This window comes from Elephas maximus, chromosome 2, assembly GCF_024166365.1.
Source record: "Elephas maximus indicus isolate mEleMax1 chromosome 2, mEleMax1 primary haplotype, whole genome shotgun sequence".
In the NCBI taxonomy this organism is placed as follows: domain Eukaryota; kingdom Metazoa; phylum Chordata; class Mammalia; order Proboscidea; family Elephantidae; genus Elephas; species Elephas maximus.
Window position 1 is genome coordinate 147,014,808 of NC_064820.1, and position 24,343 is coordinate 147,039,150.

General features: G+C 38.1%; 1 protein-coding gene across 1 annotated transcript in view; it reads right to left on the reverse strand.

The window, feature by feature from the left end:
* Positions 1-3,267: 3,267 nt before the first annotated feature.
* SAR1B (secretion associated Ras related GTPase 1B) overlaps positions 3,268-24,343 on the reverse strand; it is a 29,454-nt gene continuing 8,378 nt past the window's right edge. The window contains exons 2-7 of the mRNA XM_049873672.1: positions 24,201-24,276; positions 23,859-23,978; positions 15,674-15,739; positions 13,179-13,282; positions 11,986-12,117; positions 3,268-8,984 (exon numbers count right to left, since the gene is read on the reverse strand). Coding sequence (XP_049729629.1) covers positions 8,868-8,984; positions 11,986-12,117; positions 13,179-13,282; positions 15,674-15,739; positions 23,859-23,978; positions 24,201-24,258 — 597 coding nt within the window. The 5' untranslated portion in view covers positions 24,259-24,276 and the 3' untranslated portion in view covers positions 3,268-8,867. The remainder of the gene's footprint in view (positions 8,985-11,985; positions 12,118-13,178; positions 13,283-15,673; positions 15,740-23,858; positions 23,979-24,200; positions 24,277-24,343) is intronic.

Here is a 24,343-nt window from a genome sequence, read left to right on the forward strand (position 1 = left end):
AACTCCCACTCCCCAGCCCTAGGGCTTGGTCAGCTGTTTTGTGGGTTGGCAGTATCTGCTGTTTCAACAGTTTCAGCTTGTGTTTTTGTTTTACTTCAAACCAGAATCTTCCCATTGTCTGTGCCACACAATCTTGGGCACTTGTTCAACAGTCAGTCTGGCATTTTGAGGAGGACACATGTCTACCTGGACAGCCCCAACTTCAAATGGTCTGTCCTGTTCTGATGGCCCCATGAGCAGACTGTTTTGGTGAATCACTGGCTCCAAACTCGACTTAGAAAACATGGTCATTTGTCATAAAATGTTGGTGCTGGCATCGATGTTAGAAATAATCCAATTATCATTATAGGTGAAAAAGGTTGAAAGATGGGAATGGACCTGCTCTGGTCTCATGCTCCCTCTTTAGTTCAAGCATCATACTCTCAAGTCTTGCCTCTCTACTCTTGCTTCCTTCTAAGATGTTCTCCACACTGTACCCTTTCAGGTATCCTGAACTCTAACAGCTCTAAAATCACAATGTGCCCTTTCTGACCTCCCTGTTTTTGTCTTTGCTGGTCTATCTGCCTGGAATATCCTCTCACCAGTTACTACTCCTTCAAGATTCAGCTCTGGTGCCCCTTTCTGGAATCCTCCTCTATAACCTCAGTGTTTGAGGCCTTCTCCTTTTGTCTTCCATGCCTTGGGCAGATCCCTACCTGTTCCTGTCTGTGTGACTCCAGCCCAGGAGAGTTGACTGACTGACTGACAGACTGACGGAAAGGCAGACAGAAAGTCATACCAAGTGCCGAATCTTGAATCCAACACTTCAGCCCAGGTCTTGGTAATAACTAATGGTTTCCCATATGTAAGGCTTTTTGTGTGAGAGGGAACCTGGTAAGAACCTGCTCCCTGTTTTGCCCAGTCCAGGACTGGCACATGGAGTGCGATACAATAAGACTGCCTAGTGCCCATGCAATCAAGAGAAGGGTCAAAGCACTGCTTCTCCAAGGATGGCACATTGAGTCTTCCAAGAATCCAAGAGGGGTTCCACTACTACCCAACTCCCAGAGGACGCAAAGGGTCTGATAATTCTGAGCCTGTCCCCAAACAGAGGCTGGAGTGGAGAAAAACTCAGAAGACAGACTATTTTCTAAGTAGCTTCGTGCCCCCATCATCTGCTGCCAGGCAGTCAGAAAAGAAAGTAGCACTGCATGGTTTTCCTTAGGAGCTGTCAGAGCTGTGTCCTGTGTAGTGGATGGAACCAACAAGTTCCCCTCTACCTCTATGGGCCTGGGAGCAGGGCTAGAGCTCTCCTGCCCTACCCCTTACCCAAAGAGGGGTCTTCAGCCTCTTGGTTCTCAAAACTCCATCCTGTACCACTACCTCCCTATAGTAGAGGAACACCAACTGGCTTTTCTCCAGCTTGTGGTCAATCTGGTTTGGCTTCCTAACCAGGAGGTAAGTCTAGAGAGGCTCCAACCCAAACCCACGGGCTAGGAGAAAATCCTAAACATTGTACTATTACTTAGAAACGTTTACGGTCTCTCTGGTGTATTGCTAATCCCAGATGAAATGGGACCACAATTCCACTGTTGCATTTCACATAAATTCCTTTTAGCTCAAGAAAGCAGTGAACAAAAATCTCCATTTTGAGCCCCAAGTGCTTCTCTCCCCGTTCACCTCCAATTATTTTTTTTTTCCCTTCTTCATTTTTGACAGGCAGGTAACATGCCATATGCAAAGGTTTTTGATGGAGAAATCTGCCAATCATTAACCCAAGCCCTTTCAATGCGATCAAAGAAAAAAACTCTTCAATCTCTTTTTGCAACATTATCAACTTGTTTGTAGTGGCATATTGCCATCACTGAAGTCATAAGGACTTTAATAAACATCTTAAATTGTTCTCTATAATGCCCCTATAAAAGTTCACGTTCCATGGCAAGATCTGCTTCATTTGTTTACTAAATAATAGCCAGGAAATTATTGAGCCTGGGTGTCTAATTTTAAATAAATAAGAGAAGCTGGAGTTAAGAGGCCTTGTAAATGTAGGCCCCGACCTTTGTCAATTAACTGAACCCTCAGTTGAACACTGCATAAGAGACACTGCAGAAATAAGCCGTTTTAGGACCTTTGTTTTAATTATAAGTTTTCTTTTCTGTGTGTGTGCACGTGTGCGTGCGCTTTATGTGAAAGTTCACAGCTCGTTAATTTTTCATTCAAATTTATATACATATTGTTGTTGTAACATTAATTGCAATCCACACAAAGTGACAGCACACTCCCCCTTTCCATCCCAGGTTCCTGTGTCCATTTGACCAGCTCCTGTCCCCTCCTGCCTTAAAATTATCAGGTTTCTGAGCTGTGGCTATCACCTTTCAATTAGGATAGTGTCCACCTAGGAACTTTCCCTATTCCCCAGGAAGGTGCTGTGATGCTTGTATTACTTTACCTTTGGTAAAAATATCAGATATCCTAGTAACTAATTTTGAGAAAATGGGCTAAACTGGATTTTATATTTTCAGCATTGGTCCCTTCAGTGAAGTCACTCCTACTTGTTAATTTCAATTCAACAAGTAACTTGAGGGCCCATAGAGAAATCTCTACTTTGATGGAATGACGCGCACCCAATTGTAATAGAAGTTGTGACTACTTACATTAAAAGAGCTACTAGAATAAAGTTTGTTGTCACTGCTACACAGTCAGTGGGAAGGTAAAAGGGATGGGCGTAGAAAGGTTTTATATTTGGACTTAAGTCTCAAAACTAGTTTTTATAATCCTTACTGAAATTTTTATGCTTCAATGATTGGTCAAGGATCACTTAATATTATTAGTATTTAGTATTATTATACCAATGTTTTCTCTAAACGAAAAACCACAGACTCTAGCATCAGAAAAACCTGGGAAGCTTGTTAAAGATTCAGATTCCTGGGCCCCCAGATCCACTGAATCAGAATCTCTAGTGGGAACTTTTTTCCTTTTCTTTTTTAAGCTTCCCAGGAGTTAGAAAAATCTTGATGTAGATAAAGCCAACTGGTTGCCTTATTTTTTTACATTTCAATGGAATCAGCATTGTATAAATCCTACTTCAGTTTGCCCATAAGTTATTTTCTGTCTTACAAGGTAAATTAAGCCTTGGTACTCAAGCAAAGGTTCCTTGGGATCCTTTTACAGAAGGAAAGTTCTACCATCTTCATAATCTCAAATTCCAAGAAATTTCTAATGAGTAAAATGAAAATTATAATTAGATGATAAAAATGGAACTTGACACTGCAGTTCTTCAAAGACCAGGTTAGCATTTTATTTTTATATTACTGACAGTCGAATTCATAGGGGGTGAAAGGTAATAGAACATAATCAAAATAACATACAAACACAATTCAAGAACATTTAACAATCTATCATAATTGTTCTTTGTAAAATACATAAAAGTAAACAGAAACATCTTTATATAAATTATGCTTAATAATCTGTACACACTGTAAACCAATTGTTAAAATTCACACTAAGAAGCTAGTGCAAGCAGTGGTGTTCAAAAGTGCAAACAAGGTTAGTGATGAAGAACTTATCACTGACTTACCAGGCCAACATACTCTGCATTCAGCCAAATACTGAAGGCCTCACCACAGAAACATTTTTATCACTTTAAAGTAACCTGACTACATTCATCCTGAGTGCTCTTGCCTCAAATATGGCAACGGATTATGAGTTCAGGTTAGGAGCAGCACCAGGGAATACAGAACCCATGTGAAGTTGGCCATGCTAATGTGCATCTTCATGCTTGATAAAGAAAACAATTCAGAAGGAAACCTGTATGTCAAAAGGTACAGAATTGTCAACCACCTTTACCTTAAAATATTTAAAACTAAATCTAATTTCCCACTCCAAATGCAACCTGGAGAATCTATCCACTCCAGTGCAGTTTTTCCAAAAATAATTCTGCGTGAAATCAATCAAAAGCCTTTCTCATTTCTGTCCTAAAAACCATTTGGGGAGGGGGAAACTCCTGAAACAATAGAGTTTAGTTTGGATAACTTTGATTATCTTGGATTCTACTTAAAAGTGTGGTCAGAGCCCTGGACAATCAACCAGTAGCATTAAACAGCTACTCAGTATTCTAAATTGAGGACAAAAATTAGGTGGTTCAGAACTGCACCTTCAATAAACTAGATTCCCTTCATACTCGGGGATCTCTTTATCAGCTGGGGGCCATGAAGGAGGATGGTTGTAGGGTTCAAGAGTGGAAACCTAGTTTGAACAAAATCCCAATCACTTTACACAGAAGCACAATCACATATTCTAAGAGCTTGTTCTTCTGTTGTTGTTAAAAAGCACTAACATTTCAAAAGGAAGGATAATAATGGAAATAACCAGAAATATCAACATGTATCTTTCAGCATCTAGTCCTTAATTGAAGAAATACCATTTTCTGAACTCTCAAATTTATAGCAAAAGCTTTGGAGTTTATATTAATAGGCTACTTTTAATTCTCTGTCAATTTTGCTTAAGGAATTTATATTTGCTAATCTTTATTTTTTTAATGCATTCTTGGAGATTTTTTGAAGCTTCATCAACTTTTTTTTAGTTGAGTTCATTTCTTGAGGTCCTATTTGAGACAATGTAAAAAAAGAGAATAAAAAGATGAATCACATATGGTCACATTGGTGCCAATTCCGTCCCTTCCTCTCTCCAACATAACAGAATGGCAGCATATCTAGGGAAAGAGCAAACATCAGCTGATGACCTGCTCCGGCCAGGCCTTGTGCTAGGCCCTGAGGCTGCCAAGTGCATTAAGAAGGTTCACGTCCTTAGGAGCTAGTCGGTGACTGCCTTTTTTGTTTCTTTATAAAGAACACAAGCCCTCATGATCGAAATGGTCATCATTCGGTACAGGAATGAAACTCTGAAACATGCTAAAACTTGATCTATTTGAGAAAATGTTTTGGGAAAGCAAACCACACAGAAATACAGGGTATCCAGGAAAGAGAAACAGAGAGCAAAGGAAGAGGGGAAACTCAGCCATTTCCTTGGCATCAAACTCTAAGGTGGTGGTTGTTGCGTGCCCTTGAGTTGATTCAGACTCACAGCGACCCTATAGGACAGGGTAGAACTGTCCCATAGGATTTCCAAGGAGTGGCTGGTGGATTCCAACTGCAGCCAGGGCTCCAACTCTAAGGTACTACATATATAATCTGGTTTAGCACACTTTCATCTTTGGTGGCCGTTGTAGTCCCACGTATTCACAACAGGACTGTAAGACTTAGGAAAAGAAAATACAGGGTACTCATATAAATTAAATTTCAGATACATTTATTCATTCTTTATCTGAAATTCAAATCTAACTAAGCATCCTGTATTTTATCTGGCAACTCTAATTAGGAATTATCTCTGTATTTATAGATGCAATGTATCATCAGCTTTTTACATATGTTTAAAATGATCCAAATAATACATTCTAAATAAACTGAACACAAGGTATTTTGAGAGGCTTTCCTCTTATATAAGCTACTCTCAGTGTATCTGGTCAAATTTTATTTGGCAATACATCCTTGCAAACTTAAGTTATGTCATCACCGTGTCACAAACAACACTGAAATGTCACATGAAGTCATATTCCAAATACAGAGTTTCAGAAAATATAAACCTTTCCTCTGAAACTCTCAAATCATGTCAACTAGAAGTATACTGATTTTATTTTAGAACTTGTGAAAATGCTGGGCTTTGAATGTGGGAGATCAAATAATTTTGAGGCAGGAAAGAAACACTATTATCACAGCTATCACCCTATTGTAATGATTTACAAGTAGTTTACAGGCTGGACAGGACTAGAGAAGTGTGAGCCAGTCGAAAAGAAAAGAAACAATGTTCTGTCTTTATGTCATAAACCACAGTAAGTTTGTATATGCAGGCAGGCACATAAAACTAAAATTTAGACGTATGAAGGCAATATCTGAATTTGTACTTCTTTGGCACTCATACAAAGATACTGGTTCAACTAAACCAATGGTGAATTTTTTTTTCATATTCTTTAGGAAATGTATACCTCCAAATTAAAAAACTTCTAAAAATTCACTGAGATAAAGAGAAATTGGAACCTATCAATTTAACCAGTTATGATCCAAAAGTGTAATTAACAGTAGTCACTGATACAGATGTGAAATAATCTCTAAAAATCTAAAAGTGGGCTGAGACTTCATGCTTATAGAGTTTTGGACTTAAGATTTTAAAAACAGCAACAAAAATCTTTTGAACACTGCCCAATTTATATGGAATCCAATCTTAACTTGCATACAACTGTGTTAACATGAAATTTATCTATATCCCAACACTAGCATTTACCTACAAGATACTCCACAGGTGCACACACCGGCACATACAGAGTACGTATGTGTTTTCCCATGTGTTTCTACTGTTCCTTACTGCTCTCTCTGAAAGGGAACAGGGACCCAGTGCATGTGCTCTGGAGGAATTCTCAGCACTAGATGGTAAGCCCAGTGGCTAAGGAGCTCTGTAGACCCATCCCCCTAAAACTGAGAGGAAAGTTGGTTGCTGCTAAGTGCAGTTTCATTTCTAGAGGCTCACGCCATAGGGCTCACTTATCATTGGGAAAATACCCCCAGTGTAGCTGTGGTCCACAAAGTGACTATTTGCTTCTTTGGCCCCAGCGTCAGACTAGAATGAGGGTTCTGGAGCAAGATATTTTTTTACCAGGAAACTTTTTCCTCATTATAGGAAATACTTGAACAAAGGTATTTCCCTGAAGTTACTGATGACAGATATTATCAATAAGAGGCAGTTACTATTTTACTAAGGCTTAGTTCTATTTAGTCTTTGGGGGTGAGTAATTTAAGCTTAACCAACAGGCTGACGTGTCATTTTCCTACTTTCTACTTAGTGTTACTTATGTTTCTAGGCAGGTAGGAAGCTCTTTTATTTTCATTTAGGAAGAAACTCAGAGTGAAAAAGAACAGCCAACTTACTAAAGCCAAATTTCATGTTAAGAAATGACCCTGCCAGTTTAACTTCTCCAGTGAAATAACCAGTAATTCCCTCCACTCTTATTCCTCAATCCTTACCTGCCTCATGGGTTACACTATCAACAACAGAAAAGACTGTAACTCTGACTTGGAGGATGGCTACAGAAAATACCAATTCTGATATTAAAATTATTCTTGATGAACTGGAGCAATTTATTCTCAATGGAGTTGGTTAAATATACTATAAAATACTTGGTTTATAATCAAGAGAGAAATCTTAAGCTTGAGTCTTTAAAAATACATATTTGGCATTTACCTTTCATCTTATCTTACTAATTATGGGAATCTCAGACATATGGAAAAAAGAATTCAATGAAGAGACCACATTTTTATGAAATCATAACACTTTAGAAAAACGAACTAAAATTTTATTCCTAAATCTATCAGTGAGACAAGCATTATACCTAAAACAAAATTATACCTTTACAAAGTAACAACTAGCTGAGAGTAACTAAAAAAAAAAAAAATTCATTTTCTTGCTACCAAGAAATAAAATACACTAAAGAAAGCAAAAGAGCTATAAGATCAGAGCAAAATCCCCACGCGTCTCAGTGATGACTGAAGCAGAGCAGGTTGTTTCTTTTTCCGAGGATATGCAGTCCTTCACAAAGAACCTGTGCACAAGGCTCTACTTGTTGCTTGCCCTGGGGAATACCATTAAATGTAGAGACTGGGGAGTACCTCTAAATGTGGAGAGACAGTATGGATAACTACTTTTGGTGACAACGCATAGACTGTCAAACCTGGTACCAATAAAATTGAAGCATTTCCAAATTAGACCACTGAGATGAAGGTATAAAACCAGAAAACCAAACCCATTGCTGTCGAGTCGATTCCAACTCACAGCAACCCTACAGGACAGAGCAGAACTGCCCCATAGGGTTTCCAAGGAGCGGCTGGTGGATCTGAACTGCTGACCTTTTGGTTAGCAGCCGAATGTGTAACCACTACACCAATAGGGCTCTGAGATGAAGCTACAGGGCCTCCCAAACCAAGAAGCAACCTTGTGTTGTACTAGTAGAAGTGCCATTTTTTTTTTTTTTTTCCAGAAGGCCGATCTCAAAGGGATTAAGACATGGACCCCATCAGCACTGGTAATGGTAGCCTTACTGATAAAAACACACATGATTCAGAGATAAACGTGGTAGCAGGTGCAACCAGACACCACTGTGCTCCTGGTAAATGCAAAAGCCTCTAAAGGCTTAAACATTATTCTAAATTTTCTGAAGCAATCTTCTTTCCCAACAACCCTCTGATATGTATAATATTAAATATTCAAATTTTCAGAGGCTACTAGCTAGATAAAACACATTAAAATGAAACATTTGCCAAACATTATAGTTTGTTTTATTGCATGACGTTGGCATAAGACAAAATATTATTGAAAACTGTAGGCATCATGCAATCATCGATAAGCTAATTATTTAACTGTACTCTTAAGACAGGTAGACATATAATCTAAAATTTTAGAACTAGTTCCAAAAAAGTACATAAAAAATTTAACATGATGAGCTTTTAAATGTGGGTTATAGTTGTAGTTTTACGTAGTTAAAAAGTGCTTCAAATGTACTGCTGGAAAGTTGCTCTTTATAAATAGTGCTGGGGGGTAATGTTCGATTACAAATTGTAATAACTAATTATTTTTATGGAATTAGAAAGCTAACATTGTGATATTCAAACTTACTTGAATCAGTTTTCAATTTTCACTCAAATTAAGTGGATAAAACATTAATAGTCTAAAAAACACCTGCTTTATAGCCAACAAAAGTCTATTGAATTCAAGTTATGTATGCTGAGTGATCAAATCTCTGAGTAGGCCTGAACGGTGAGACCTGGAAGCCACATGGGTTGGTGCTAATTGATGTATTGTGCCATCCAGCGGAAGCCTTCTCCATAGCCTTGTCTTTTGAGCACACTGCACATGAAGACTTCTAAGGGTCGGGCGTTTAGTTCTTTCAGAGATATATTGCCCTAGAAGAGAAGACAGACATTATGTTGGGAGACCCCTTTATAAAATAAAAGATCCACTCCCCAGTAGAACTGCATGTTATACACCTTAGAACAAAGGGCGACTGTATAAAGCCATGGTTGCTAAGCGTCCAAATCCGCTAAATACACACAGAACCTCTTCTGTAAGTCCACCTTAGGACAGGATGGCCACTCAGTGAAAAAGACATGAGCTTGTGAGCACACGGGGATAAAAAATAATCTGACTTACACTGAAAGTTTTGATCAAAGATTCTATAGCAGAATCCTGATCAAAAAGGGGAAAATGTAGAAAATAATTTCAAATTATCACGGAATACAACCTTTCTGGCGTCACTGAGGCTTGATGAACCCCTGCAACTACTGCCCTGAGATAATCTTTAAAACTTAAACCAAAAATATCACCTGAAGTCTTCTTTAAACCAAGCAACACAAAAAACAAAAAAAACCAACTCACTGCTGTTGAGTCAATTCCAACTCATAGTGACCCTTGTAGGACAGAGCAGAACTGACCCACAGCATTTCCAAGGGGCGGCTGGTAGATTTAAACTGCCAACCTTTTGTTTAGCAGCCAGGCTCTTAACCTCTGTGCCACCAGGGCTCCTGAACTATCTCCAGAGATCTTAAAACCAAGCAATATAATTAGTAAAAAAAGTCGGCCTTGAGCACTGTGCTCTTTTAAGAACTACATACATGGGATCAAAATAACAACAGCAACTCAAAAAGTAAGAGTATAGGAAACCCTGGTGGCATACTGGTTAAGTGCTACAGCTACTAACCAAAAGGTCAGCAGTTTGAGTCCACCAAGAGCTCGTTGAAAACTCTATGGGGGCAGTTCTACTCCGTCCTATAGGGTCACTATGTGTCGGAACTGACTCAGTGGCAAGAGTTTGGTTTTGGTTTTTGTAAACATAAACTAAGGAAATGTTGCTTGTAAACTCTGGGGTTTTTCCATTGATTATCTGGGATTTTTCAACATGAAAGAGCTTTTTTTCCCCCTTAACAAATTCTAGTAAAAATGAACACAAAATAGTGCCTGGGGTCTTAAAAGCTTGCAAGCAGCCATCCAAGCCGCAACAATTGGTCTCTATTCACCTGGAGCAACACAAGAAGTATCAAGAATAAAAGGGGGATATGGAATGTGTGGCTAATTGCCTCCATGAACAACTGCCTCTTTTGCCATGAGCCCAGGAAGACCCAGATGGTACCCAGCTACCAATACTGAACATTCTGATCAACGATTCTATAGAAGAATCCTGATTAAAAGGGGGAAAATGTAGAACAGAATTCCACATTCTCATAGACTCTAGACTTCATGGAGCAATGAAGGTTGGATAAACCCCTGAAACTACTGCCCTGAGATAATCTTTAAATCTTAAGCCAAAATTATCCCCTGAATCTTCTTAAAACTGATCAATAGTTTAGCTTAACTAGTAAAAAAATGCCTGCCTTGAGCATTAGGCTTTTTTAAGAATTATCTAGAAGGGATTAAATTGACAACCACAACTTAAAAGATTAGGCAAGAAATTTAGGGGGCAGTGAATTTTACGTTAATAAAGGGAGGAACAACTCAGAAAAGGAGTGTGAGAATGGTTGTACAACTTGAAGAAAGTAATCAGTGTTACTAAATGGTACATGTAGAAACTGTTGAATTGGTTTATGTGTTGCTGTGTATATTCTCAACAACAACAAAATAAATTAAAATTAAAAAAAATTATTTTAATGTACTTCATATCTTTTCAGACTCAGGTATTATAAAACAAGTAAAATAAAATTTTCCAAGTTAAAAAAAAAAAAAGTCTTAGTTTATTACAAAATGTATAGTTCAAAAACTCCAAAATACTCTTATGCCTATGTTTATGTCTATTTATCCCTAGTGCAATCAGGACCTAAACACTGAACTATAGTGTTTACACAACTCTTGGTAGGTTTAAACTCAAGTATATTATTTGGTGGCTAATTCTGAAAATGCATGATAAATAAAACTTCAAAAGCTTTAATTTAGTTCCCCACAAACACTAGTCTTAGGTAAAACAGACTTCATACAGTGGTAGAAAGTAAAGAAATGACATTAAAAAAAGACCAAATGGTATAAAGGAATTTTTTGTTTTTTTATTGTGCTTTAAGTAAAAGTTCACAGCTTAAGGTAGTTTCTCATACAAAAACTTATATACATACTGTTATATGACCCTAGTTGCACTCTCTGTAATGTGACAGCACACTCCTCCTTCCCACCCCAGATTTCCCCTGTCCATTCAACTAGCTCCTGTCCCTTTCTGCCTTCTCGTCTCGCCTCCGGACAGGAGCTGCCCGTTTTAGTCTCATGTATTTACTTGAACTAAGAAGCACACTCTTCATGAGTATCATTTTATGTCTTATAGTAAATGACAACTTTTGTTTAATAAAAAAATAAATGATAATGGGCTTGTGCTGTTGGGACAATAGTGATTTAAGAAGACATTTGTACCATAAAGTGAAAAACTTACACTTACCAAAAAAATTTTTTTTCTTACTGTCATATATTCAATTATGTGTGTATCGATTTGGCTTGGCCATGATTGCCAGTATTGTGTGATTTTCCCGTATGTTATAAATTCTGCTTCTATGATGTAAATGAGGGCGGATGGGCCACAGTTGTGTTTGTGAGGCAGAACTCAACCGACAAGATTGGATTGTGTCTTGAGGCAATCTCTTGAGATATAAAAGATAGAAGCAAGCAGAGAGACAGGGGGACTCACACCACCAAGGAAGCAGTGCCCAGGGCAGAGCACGTCCTTCTGGACTCAGGGTCCCTGCACAGAGAAACTCCTAGCCTGGGGGAAGATCGATGAGAAGGCTGAAAGAGAGAGAACGCTTTCCCCTGGAGCTGACGCCCTTAATTTGGACTTTTAGCCTACTTTACTATGAGGAAATAAACTTCTCTTTGTCAAAGCCATCCACTTGTGGTATTTCTGTTATAGCAGCACTAGATAATTAAGACACTTGCCTTTCCTGTTGTCTGACCATATAAACCAAACATCTCTCGTAACCTCTCTTCACTGATAGCTTCAGGTCTGTCAATCTTATTCCCAAGAATCAGGATAGGCACATTGGCAGTAGTTTCATCTGTCATTAGTGACTGAAAAACAAAACAAAAAATAAGAAATTGATATGAAATCATCTAAAGGGCTTATCTTGACAAGACACCAAAATAGTCAAGGACTCACTCTCTACCATATCATGTCAGCTTTGCCAATTTTGTTTGGCAAACTCTCCCTACATTTTAAAGCGAGGAAAATGAAACCGTAAATTCACTTCTTTTGTCTTCCTAGGGCTGTTTCTGTAAATGCTCATTCTGCTCACTCTGTAAATACAGTGGCTGGAGCCAATACCTTGGAAGTAGGCAGACCAGGTTTAATTTCTGGCTTTGCTGCTTCTTTGTTGTGTGACCTTGGAGAAGTTAGCCTCACTGAACCGCAGAGAGAAGTGGGAATAGTAGCACCTACCTCATGGAGTTGATCTGAGAATTAAATGAGGTAATATATGCATAGTGCCTGGCACAAAGTAGGAACTCAGGAATTCCTCGACCTCGTTCCAGGACCATAGAACCTACCTGACCTTTTAACATAAACAAATATTTGTTTGCCTGCTCTTGGCAGGAACATGGTGAGGTCAACCTGCAGTCAAATCTGTGGCCCCAGCACTAGTGCTGACCTTGCGTGCTATTCTGGAGGCCCTTTAGGAAGCATCTGGCCAAGACAAGAGGAGGTGAGGTGAATATACATGCCACTGCTTACTCCTAGGAGTGGTGACAAAAGTGATACGTCATTCAGGTTCTGGCCAACTCCTAAAAATACTGACATCTAAGGTTGACCAGGACTCAAACCAACCCACTCCAGGTATGTAGCAGATAATATATACTACAAAAAGGCACACACTCTGCACAGGGTGAGCTCCTCAAGTGTTCAGGAAGGAAGTCTGTATTAGTACTTCCTCAACAGTTACAATTACTCCAGGTTACTCCCTCGGCATTCTAAGTAGAGTAATCACTACTTAAAGCAATTACTGAGCTCACCAAATTGCTAGGAGTTACATTAGAGACTGCAGGAAAAGCTTCACTCTGATATTTAGATCTCCAAACTATTTCCTCAGGCTTACCAGGATGATTTAACTATGTTTAGTTTCAGTTATTTAACTTACATCAAGTTCTTCTTTTGATTCTAACAGCCTTTCATGGTCTGCACAATCCACCAGAAATACAATGCCATTGATAGCAGGAAGGTAGTTTTTCCACACTCTTCGAGCTAACAAAAACAATCAGGAATTAGATTTTATTTGCTGGTCAAACCTAGCAGTTGGTTTGATGGAAAAGCCCTACAAAATAACAAGCGCAGTTATCCCTCAGCTGCTGCTACTTCACTATACACCTACTCCTTACTTATCGACTATCTTGTTACCTGACATTTCACACTTAAGACAATAGCAAAAAATCTATTACTCAACCGTTTCGCACAGTAAAGACCTAGTAACAAATGACAAGGCGCAAGCCAGGAATAACAGTGACTATGATGGTTAAGGTTATGTGTCAGCTTGGCTGGGCCACAATCCTCAGTGGTTTGGTAGTTTAGCAGTGATGTAATTTGGCAGTTATATAATGATGTGGTCATCCTCCATATTCGCATAATGCCGATTTTCATGTAACAACCTGGTCTTTGGAACCCAACCATGTCAATAAGTGAGAAGTGGGTGCATACTCAAGTTAATCTTTTACCCGACGGTACCAAAATCTTTCCAGAAGTCCATAAAAAAATTTCAGGCTTTCCTTAATTGTGGGAAAGACAAATACTTCACAACTGCCGTAATTTTCCCATATGAGAAATAAAATATTTGTTACCATTAGACAATAATGCATATTAAGTTCACTGCAGGATTGCTACTATATAAATCTAAAATATGTTGTTGTTATTAGTTGCTGTCAATTCTGACTTATGGCGACCCCGTGTGTGCAGAGTAGAATTGTTCCATAGGGTTTTCAAGGCTGTGACCTTTCAGAAGCAGATCACCAGGGCAGTCTTGGGAAATCTAAAATATAAGCAGTTAAATACATACATGCATATACATGTATATATACATACACACATATATATGTATGTACGTAATTGCAGCATTCATTTTTTCTTTAATTGTGCTTTAGGTGAAAGTTTGCACGTCAAGTTAACTTCTCATACGAAAACTTATAAACATTGTTTTGTGACATTAGTTGCAATCCTCACAATGAGTATTCATTTTTTGGACATTTCTAGTTTATTAGTTTTTTATCAGTGATAAATCTGAAGTCAGTGGCAGAAGGAAATTAGTATTAGGTACAAGCTTGTTAAGTTTAACAAAAGCAAACTATTCACAACAGAAAACAAGCTCCAGTATTAATAATTAACTGAAGTCATGAAACTATAAGGAGATTTTTTTCCTTGACATTCCTTTTAAGGGGATAAAACCATTTTGGGGATACCCCAGGGGAAATCCTAGTGGTGTAGTGGTTAAGAACTACAGCTACTAAAGGTCGGCAGTTCGAAACCACCAAGTGCTCCTTGGAAACCCTATGGGGCAGTTCTACTCTGTCCTATAGGATCGCTATGAGTCGGAATTGACTTGATAGAATTGGGTACAGGCATCCAGGGGAAAAAAAACTTTTTTTCTATGACTTGAGTTTTATGACATACTTTGAAACAATACGGTAATGAAGTCTCAGACAAACTCCATTAGGTTCCAATTCTAATTACTGTATTCTAGAATTTATATATATATTTCCAACAATCCTTATGTCTCAAATGTAACTGCTTTCACCAGCTACAACCGCTTACAGTCTTTTCAACTATAGGTCATATTGGGTTTTCAGAACACCCAACAATTCTGTAATACTCATTAGTTATCACTTACTATGTGCTGGGCACTGCCAAGTACTTTTGGAGACAAAAAAGATGAGTCGGATTTTAGTCCCAGAAAGTTTAGCAAAGGAGTCTTTTCAAACTTGTTCTAGATATGTACATAAGTGTGTTAGGTGCTATGGAAGCACAGCTGAGAGCACTCCTGCTCGGGAGCGGCTCCCTGGTGAAGGTAGCAGCACTTACTCCGGGCCCTAAAGGGGCTTACTCCTGCAAATAGGGGTAGCATGAACAAAAGCACAGAGGTGGAAGAAGGCCAAACAGGTTTGGTTTGGTTGGGGCAAAGAGAATGGGGGGTGGGGGAATAATGGGAAAGGTAGACTAAAAAAGTAAACTGGGATCAGTTCATAGAGATCCTGAATGCCGATGAGTTTGGCTTCTATTTTGTAGGCAATGAGTGAACCACTGAAGGGTTTTTTATGGAGCAGTAACGTGTTCAGAACTGTGATTATGACAGTTAAGAGGTGGATTGGAGCAGAGAGAATGGGCTAAATTTGACTCATATGCGTTACCACCAAAAGCAACTCAGAATTAAATAAACTGACCAGAGAGGGTATCATGAAAATCAGCCTCTGCTTTTAAAACATTTACCTGGGGGTAATAATTCCTAAGGAGTCCGAAGGTAACTCCTATAATTTAAGTCTACTCTGGCCTTGTTTGAAGAGAATGAGATTTCATGCATTGGAACACAATGGTCACATTTTTATGATGTTAAAATAGAACAAAGTGACTATAAGAGTAGCAGAATCTTACCTTGAACATGTCCACCCAGATCAAAAGTTGTAAAAGTCATGCCAGCAATGGTTAGTTCTTCTGAAGCTAAGTAACAATAAAAATATTTCAACAACATGAAAATCATGAATCCATTCATGGAATATATTACTACTTCATGTCTGACTGACTTAATTGCAAATAAGGTCAAGTCAAACATTTAGGAACTGATACAAGAATGCTTTGTTGTAATTAGATACATTTCAATTCACACTGATGATATAACACAATTAGTAATATTATTCTATTCTGGTATTCACTACCTACCACAAATCTAACATTTACTTATCTTTCCCTCTCTGTCCCTCCTGCTGAAAATGCTATTCAGACAACCACTTGCTGTGAATGCAAATGACTGCTTTAATCTAATAATTTTTCATGTAATTCCTCTTAAATGGCTCCCATGAAATATTTTCTCTCACAACTGCCATATCTTACAGGTAACATTAATGATAAACCAATAACGATTTTAAAACCTGACCATTATTTCTTCAAATATTTTTTCTGTCTTTCCCCCCTTCTCCTTCTGGGACTCCAATTACAGGTTTGTTACATAGCTTGCTCTGTTCATATTTTTGTCCAGTCATTTTTCTCTTGTGCTTTATTTTGTATAGTTTCTATTGCTATGACTTAAGTTCAATGGTCTCTCCTGCAGTTGTTGTTGTTAAGTCCCGTTGAATCATTTTCGAATCATAGTGACCCCACGTACAACAGAATGAAATACTCCCTGGTCCTGTGCCATCTTCACAATTGTTGCTATGGCTGAGCTCATTGTTGCGGCCACTGTGTCCATCAATTTTATTGAGGGTCTTCCTCTTTTTCGCTCTCTACTAAGCATGATGTCCTTCTCTAGGGGCTGTTCCCTCCCTGCAGTACTGGTACTATTTAATTTACGTGGGATTTTCATTTCAGGTATTATATTTCTCATCTCTAAAAGTTCCATTTGGTTCTCTTTTATAACTTACATTTCTTTCCTCATTATGTTCATGTTTTCCTTTAAAACTTTCTGCACTATTCATAACAGTTGTCTTCATGTCCCTATCTTCTAATTCCATCATCTTTGCCACGTCTAGATCTGTTTCTACTGATTGATTTTTCTCCTGGTTATGAGTCACATTTTCCTGCTTCTTTGCATGTAATTTTAGATTGGATGCTGGACTTTGTTCTGGTAGGCAAAAGAAAGCTGGACTTTGTTCTGGTAGGCAGTTAACTACTTACAGATTGGTTTTTAATTTCTGATAGGGTAGACCCAGAGTAGCCTTTACTTGGGGCTAACTTAGCCCCATTACTTAGGTATGATCCTTCTGGGGTCTCTATTGAATGCCCTGTGTATTCAACCAGGTCTCTCTATCCCAGCAGCTGGGAACCTAAATAATTCCCAGCCCCATGTGTGCTCTAAGAATTATTTGGCTAAAAGCTCCCCTATAATTGTTCTTTCTCTGGAAGTTGTTCTTCAACTGGCTTTGTGGACTTTTGCCCTACACATGCACAAGTTGATATTCACCCATGCAAATTTCTGAAGTTCTTTCTCTGCAGTGTTCTCTCCTCTCCAGTATTCTGCCCAGCAAATTCTAGTTATCTGGGTCTCCCCAAGTCTGGTCTTGACTCCTCAATTCAGCAAGACTACTGGGTTTTGTTTGGGTTCCCTCTCATTGTACCTGGCATAAAGAAGGGCTTGTTTTCCCTCTCTCAGGAATCACAGTCCTGTGCCAGCTATTGCCCAATACCTGAAAACAACTGTAGTATATATTTTTGTCCAAGTTTGTAGTTGTTCACAGCGGGAAGGAATTCCAGACTCTCTTACTCCCTCATGGCCTAAAGCTGGAGTCCCCCATAATGACAATGAAAGATTCAGTATAGCTGTTTTGGTCCCGGAATAGCTTATCTTGTTAAGAAATTCTGTACGTTAACTGCCAGCTGAATGAATAATGAATACAATCTGTGTTCAAATCATTACCCACAAGGAAAAGGTAATGCTTACATGTGGTTGGCAAACTACCTTTATGGTTATAATCCCCAATGTACTCTCATCTTTATAAAAGAAGTTCCAACTTAATTAATTAAGACATAGAACATTTTTAATATCCCAGAAAGTTCCCTCTTGTCCTTCCAAGTCAATTCCTACCCCTACTCCCAAAAACAACTACTGATCTGAATTCTATCACCATAAGTTACTTTAGCCTATTCTAGAATTTCATATAAATGGCATTATACAGTATGCAAGTTTTTGTGACCAGCTTCTTCCATGAGCATAATATGGTTGAATATGTTAGAAGTTTGTTTCCCATTATTGCTGAGTAGAATTCCATTGTGTAACCATTCTCTTTTTGATGAACATCTGGGTTGTTTCCAGTTTGGGGGCTATTACAAATAAAGCTGGTATAAACATTCTTGTACAAAGCTTTTGATGAACGTATGTTTTCATTTCTCTGGGATAAAAAATCCTAGGAGTAGATTAGAATTGCTAGATCATAGGGTAGATGTGTGTTACCTTTCCACATATGCTTTTTTTCCCTAAATTTTATTCATTTTGTTGTTGTTATTGAGAATATACACAGCAAAACATACACCAATTCAACGGTTTCTATATGTACAATTTAGTAACAGTGATTACATTCTACAAACTATGCAATCATTCTCATCCTCCTTTTCTGAGTTGTTCCCCCCTCATTAACATAAACTCGCTGCCCTCTTAAGATTTCTATTTTTTTGAGTTGCTGTTGTCAATTTGATCCCACATAGACAGTTCTTAAAAGAGTATAATGCTCAAGGCAGACATTTTTTACTGGTTAAGCTAAACTATTGTTCACTTTTGAGATGACTTGAGGAGACATTTTTAGTTTAAGGTTTAAAGGTTATCTCAGGACAACAGTTTCAGGGGTTCAACCGCATTCCATGGCTTCAGAAAGTCTGGAGTCCATGAGAATATGAAATTCTGTTCTGCATTTTCCCCCTTTTGATCAGGGTTCTTCTATGGAATCTTTGATCAAAATGTCCGGTAATGATAGCCTGGCATCATCCAGTTCTTCTGGTCTCATGGCAAAGGAGGAGTTGTTCATGGAGGCAATTAGCCACACATTCCTGACTTTCCTTTTTCCTCTGTTGCTCCAGGTGAATACAGACCAATTGTTATGCCTTGGATGGCCGCTTGCAAGCTTTAAAGACCCCAGACACTACCCAACAAAGTAGGAAGTAGAACAGAGGCCAATTAACTGGAACGTCCCATGAAACTATGACCCTACACCTCCAAACCAAGGAACCAAATCCCACGAGGTACTTGGTTGTACATAAGCAACCTCAGCAGCTACTCTTCAATTTTTGTCATTGTTGTAAATATATCCATCACACAACTTTTGCTAATTCAACTTTTTACAGGTATACAACTTACTGACAACAATTACAATAATCAGCTGTGCAACCCTACCTTTAATAGATGTGATTTTTCCATCACTGTTAACCCCCTTTTTCCCCTCCTTCCTACCCCTGGTAACTGCTAATAAACTTTGGTCTCTGTACATCTGCCTTTTCTTATCTTTTTAAGTAAGGTCATACAATATTTGTCCTTTTGTGATTGGCTTATTTTGATCAGCATAATGTCTTCAAGCTCCATCTATACTGTAGCATGTATCAAGACTTCATTCTTCCTACTGGCTGAGTAGTAGTCTAGGGCATGTATGCACATTTTGCTTATCCATCCTTTTCTTGATGGGCATTTAGGTTGTTTCCACCTTTTGGCTATTGTGAATAGTGCTGTAATGAACTTTGGTGTACAAGTCTCTTTTTGAGCCTTTGCCTTCAAGTCTTTTGGGTATATAACTAGGAGTGGAATTGCTGGGTCATACGGTAGTTCTACTTTTAGTTTTTTGAGGCACCACTACACTTTTCCACAACAGCTGTACCATTTTGCATTCCCACCAGAAATGGATAAGGTTTCCAATTTTCTCACATCCTCCCCAACATTTGTTATTTTCTGTTGTTGTTTTTTTAAATCTTAGCCATCCTAGTGGAGTGAAATATCTCATTGTGGTTTTGATTTGCGTCTCTCTGAGCATCTTATCATGTGTCTGGTGGCCATTTCAATGTCCCCTTTGGTGAACTGTCTATTCAAGTCCTTTGCCCATTTTATAACTGCGTTATTTACCTTTTTGTTGTTGTTGTTAACCCCTCCCCTTTTCCCCTACCTCTACCCCTGGCAACCACTAATAAACTGTATTCTGTACATATTTGCCTCTTTTTGTTTTTTTATATAAGTGAAGTCATACAGTATTTGTCCTTTAGCGATTGGCTTATTTCATTCAGCATGTCATCCAGCTCCATCCATATTGGAACATGTATCAAGACTATTTCTCCTACTAGCTGAGTAGTACTTCATTGTATGTATGTACCACATTTTGTTTATCCATTCATCTCTTAATGGGCATTTAGGTTGTTTCCACCTTTTCGCTATTGTGAACAGTGATGCAGTGAACGCTGGTGTACAAGTCTCCATTTGAGTCTCTGCTTTCAATTCTTTTGGGTATATACCTAGGAGTGGAATTGCTGGGTCATATGGCAGCTCTATTTTTAGTTTTCTAAGGAACTGTTACATTGTTTTCCACAATAGCTGTACCATTTTGCATTCCCAGTAGCAATGGATATGGGTTCCAATTTCCCCACATCCTCGCCAACATTTCCTTTCAGTTTTTTTTTTTTTCCATCTTAGCCATCCTAATGGGAGTAAAATGGTGTCTCATTGTGTTTTGATTTCCATCTCTCTGATGACTAATGATGCTGAGCATCTTTCCATGTGTTTGGTGGCCACTTGAATGTCCTCTTTGGTGAAATGTCTATTCAAGTCCTTTGCTCAGTTTATGATTTGCCTTTTTTCTTGTTGTCAAAGCTTTTTGCTTTTTGTTTTTTTAATTGTGCTTTACATGAAAGTTTACAATTCAAGTCTGTTTCTCACACAAAAACTTATACACACTGTTATATGACCCTAGTTGCTCTCCCTACAATGTGACAGCACGCTCCTTCTCTTGACCCTGTATTTCCCATGTCCATTCAACCAGCTCCTGTACCCCTCTGCCTTCTCATCTTGCCTCGAGACAGGAGCTGCCCACTTAGTCTCATGTGTCTACTTGAGCTAAGAAGCACACTCCTCACCAGTATTGTTTTATGTCTTATAGTCCAGTTTAATCTTTGTCCGAAGAATTGGCTTGAGGAATCGTTTTAGTTTTGGGCTAGCTGAGAGTCTGGGGGCCATGACTTCTGAGATCCCTCCAGTCTCAGTCAGACCATTAAGTCTGGTCTTTTTACTAGAATTTGAGGTCTTCATCCCACTTTTCTCCTGCTCCATCAGGGATTTTCTGCTATGCTCTCTATCAGGACAGTCATTGGTGGTAGCTGGGCACAATCTAGTTCTTCTGGTCTCAGGCTGACAGAGTCTCTGGTTTATGCGGCCCATTCTTTCTCCTGGGCTCACATTTTCCTTGTGTCTTTGCTGTTTTTCATTCTCCTTTGCTCCAGGTGGGTTAAGACCAATTGATGCATCTTAGATGGCTGCTTGCTAGCTTTTAAGACCCCAGAAGTTGTCAAAGTTTTATATATATTTTGGTTATTAGATTCTTTTTTTTTTTTTTTGAAATTGCGCTTTAGGTGAAAGTGTATATCTTAATTTCTCATACAAAAATGTATACACATATTCTTATGTGAAATTAGCTGCGATCTCTATAATGTGACAGCACACTCCCCCTTTCTACCTTTCTATCCCCGGTTTCTTGTGGCCATTTGACCAGTTCCTGTCCCTCCTTGCTTTCTCATCCTGCCTCCAGACAGGAGCTGCCCATTTGGTCTCCTATATCTGCATGAACCAAGAACCACACACTTCATGAGTATTATTTTACGTTTTATAATCCAGTCTAATCTTTGTCTGAAGAGTGGGCTTTGGGAATGGTTTTAGTTCCGGATTAACAGAGCGTTCAGGGGTAATGGCTTCAGGGGTTCCTCCAGTCTCAGTCAGACCATTAAGTTTGGTCTTTTTAAGCAAATTTGAGTTCTGCTCTACACTTTTCTTCTGCTCCACTAGGGACTCTCTGTTGTATTCCCTGTCAGGGTGGTCACTGATGATAGCTGGGCACTGTCTAGTTTTTCTGGTCTCAGGCTGATAAAGTCTCTGGTTTATGCGGTCCTTTTGTCTCTTGGGCTAATATTTTCCTTGTTAGCTTATTTATCTTTCTGTTGTTAAGTTGTTGAAGTTTTATATATATTTTGGTTATTAGATTCTTATCAGATATATGGTTTCTGAACATATTCTCCCAGTGAGTAATTTGTCTTTTTACTTTTTTGGTGAAGTCTTTTGATGAACAAAATTTTTAATTTTTATGAGGTCTCATTTATTTATTTTGTCTTTTGCTGTTAGTGCTTTTGTTATTATATTAGATAATCCACTGTTATAAGCTAGGCCTGACAGTGTTGTCCCTGCATTTTTACATATGCTTTTTTGATTAATTGAAAAACGTAAGCTGAAATAAATGTGAGGTGCAGGAAGGTTGTGACAGCTGTATCCCAGTGCCTAGAGCAATATCTGACATAAATTAGGTTTTCAACCATACTTGTTGAATAAATGAAAGAGAGCAACATCAAAAAATTAAAAAATGACTTACACCTAATATAAGACCACTCTGTAGTCTCTTCCAATTCTGCTGTTTTTGCAGACAAATTTATATACTCAATTTCATCATGATCATTTTTTCTTTAACAGTATTGTTCTTGTATCAGAATCTTATTTGCCAAGCCCCACTCTTCTCCTAATATAAAAAAAGATTTATCAATTTTATGAAATCTTCCTTTTCCAGCCTTACTTACTAACAGTTTTATAGGTAAAATGATAATTTTGGGTGTGTTTCTTTTGTCCTGTTCTCCTTTGTTCTTTGAACATTTACTGAACTTTAAATAACTATAGTATTATCTACATTTTGGTCCAGCTCCCAACTTTATACTCATTATTAAGGAGCCCTGGCGACGAAATAAGCACTCAGCTGTTAATCGAAAGGTCAGTGGTTGGAACCTACCAGTGGCTCCATGTGAGAAAAGTACTGACAATCTGCTCCTATAAGGATTAGAGCCTAGGAAACCCTATGGGACAGTTCTACTCTATAATGTAGGGTCGATATGCATCAGAATCGACTCGATGGCACACAACAACATTAAGGCCACACTCATTATTTCATAATTTAATCTGTAGATTAACTTGTCTTTAAATTCTGGATCCACTTGATTCATAATCTTTTCATTAGTAATAGCAAGGTCATAGGTTTTTGTAAGTTAGGTTTTATTTCTAATAATTTTGTCACTTTAACATTAAGTTTACTTTTTCAAACAGTACCCATTTATATAACCCATTTATATACAGGATGGCATATATCAAGAGATTTATAGAGTCATTATTAATGTCTTTCAAGTATTCTTTCTAAAACTTTCTGCATTTAAAAAAAAAAGCCCGTTGCCAATTCCAACTTACAGCGACTCTATAGGAGAGAGTAGAACTGCCCCATAGGGTTTCCGTGGAGCACCTGGTGGATTCAGACTGCCGACCTTTTGGTTAGCAGCCATAGTTCTTAACCACCACACCAAAAGAGTTTCCTCTATAAGTATAGGAGGAAAAAAAAAAAGCTCTGCTTTTTTGAGAATAATTCTATGATCTTCATATTAAATACTGCTGAAGTTGTTAGAACTAGAAAAATAACAACTGATTAATAACTTGTTGAGAGTTACAAGCAAAGTATAGTACTATAATCTGTCCACTGAGTTAATGATTAAAATAATAGTTTTAAATTTTTAAAGACATTCAGGTTATATAAACAAGGTAACAGCGTCTGTTTACAGCCTTAGCAATATCTGGTTGGACAGATCTCAATCATGTTACAGTCCTTGAGCCATTAACTCTTTAATTCCTCCACCTGGAGAGAGAAGTACTAGCTGATAAAAAGCTATAGGTATTATTTTAAGATCTAAATATACTCCTTGAGAGCTGTGTTACCTATTATTTACTATACTATGTTAAGAACAGGTCAAATCACCTGATCATAATTTATCTACCAAAAAATTTTTTAAAAAAGACCTTTGGTTAGTGCTTATAAATCAGTTATCACTTGATAAGGTGCTGCACTGTATGACAAAATATACTCACTAGGATGTAACGTTGGGACATGCTGTCCAAGTCTGTCATCTTTGAGCATGTGGAGAAGTGTTGTTTTTCCCGCATTATCCAATCCAAGAAACACCAATTTACCAGTTTTCTTATATAATCCTATAGAGTAAGAAATAGGTATTATTGCCTTTCACAGATAAGGAAACTAAAGCTAAGGTAGAGAAAGTAATTTGCCAGAGGATACGTAATTTATAGGTCTACAAAATTTTAAAGCCTCATCCTTAACTATTGGGTTATGTATGAAGAAACTCTACACAAACAAGCACTATTACATAACAGGATTAAATGGGATAACTACAGAGAACAAAGGGCCACCATTACCTAAAAACTGCAGCACACTGCTGAAACCACTGTAAATCCAGTCAAATATGAAGGACATATCCAAATCTTATAGGATCTGAAAGAGTTACAAATTTAGCAGTCAACGTTAAGTACCAATACACATTAAACACCAACAACATTAA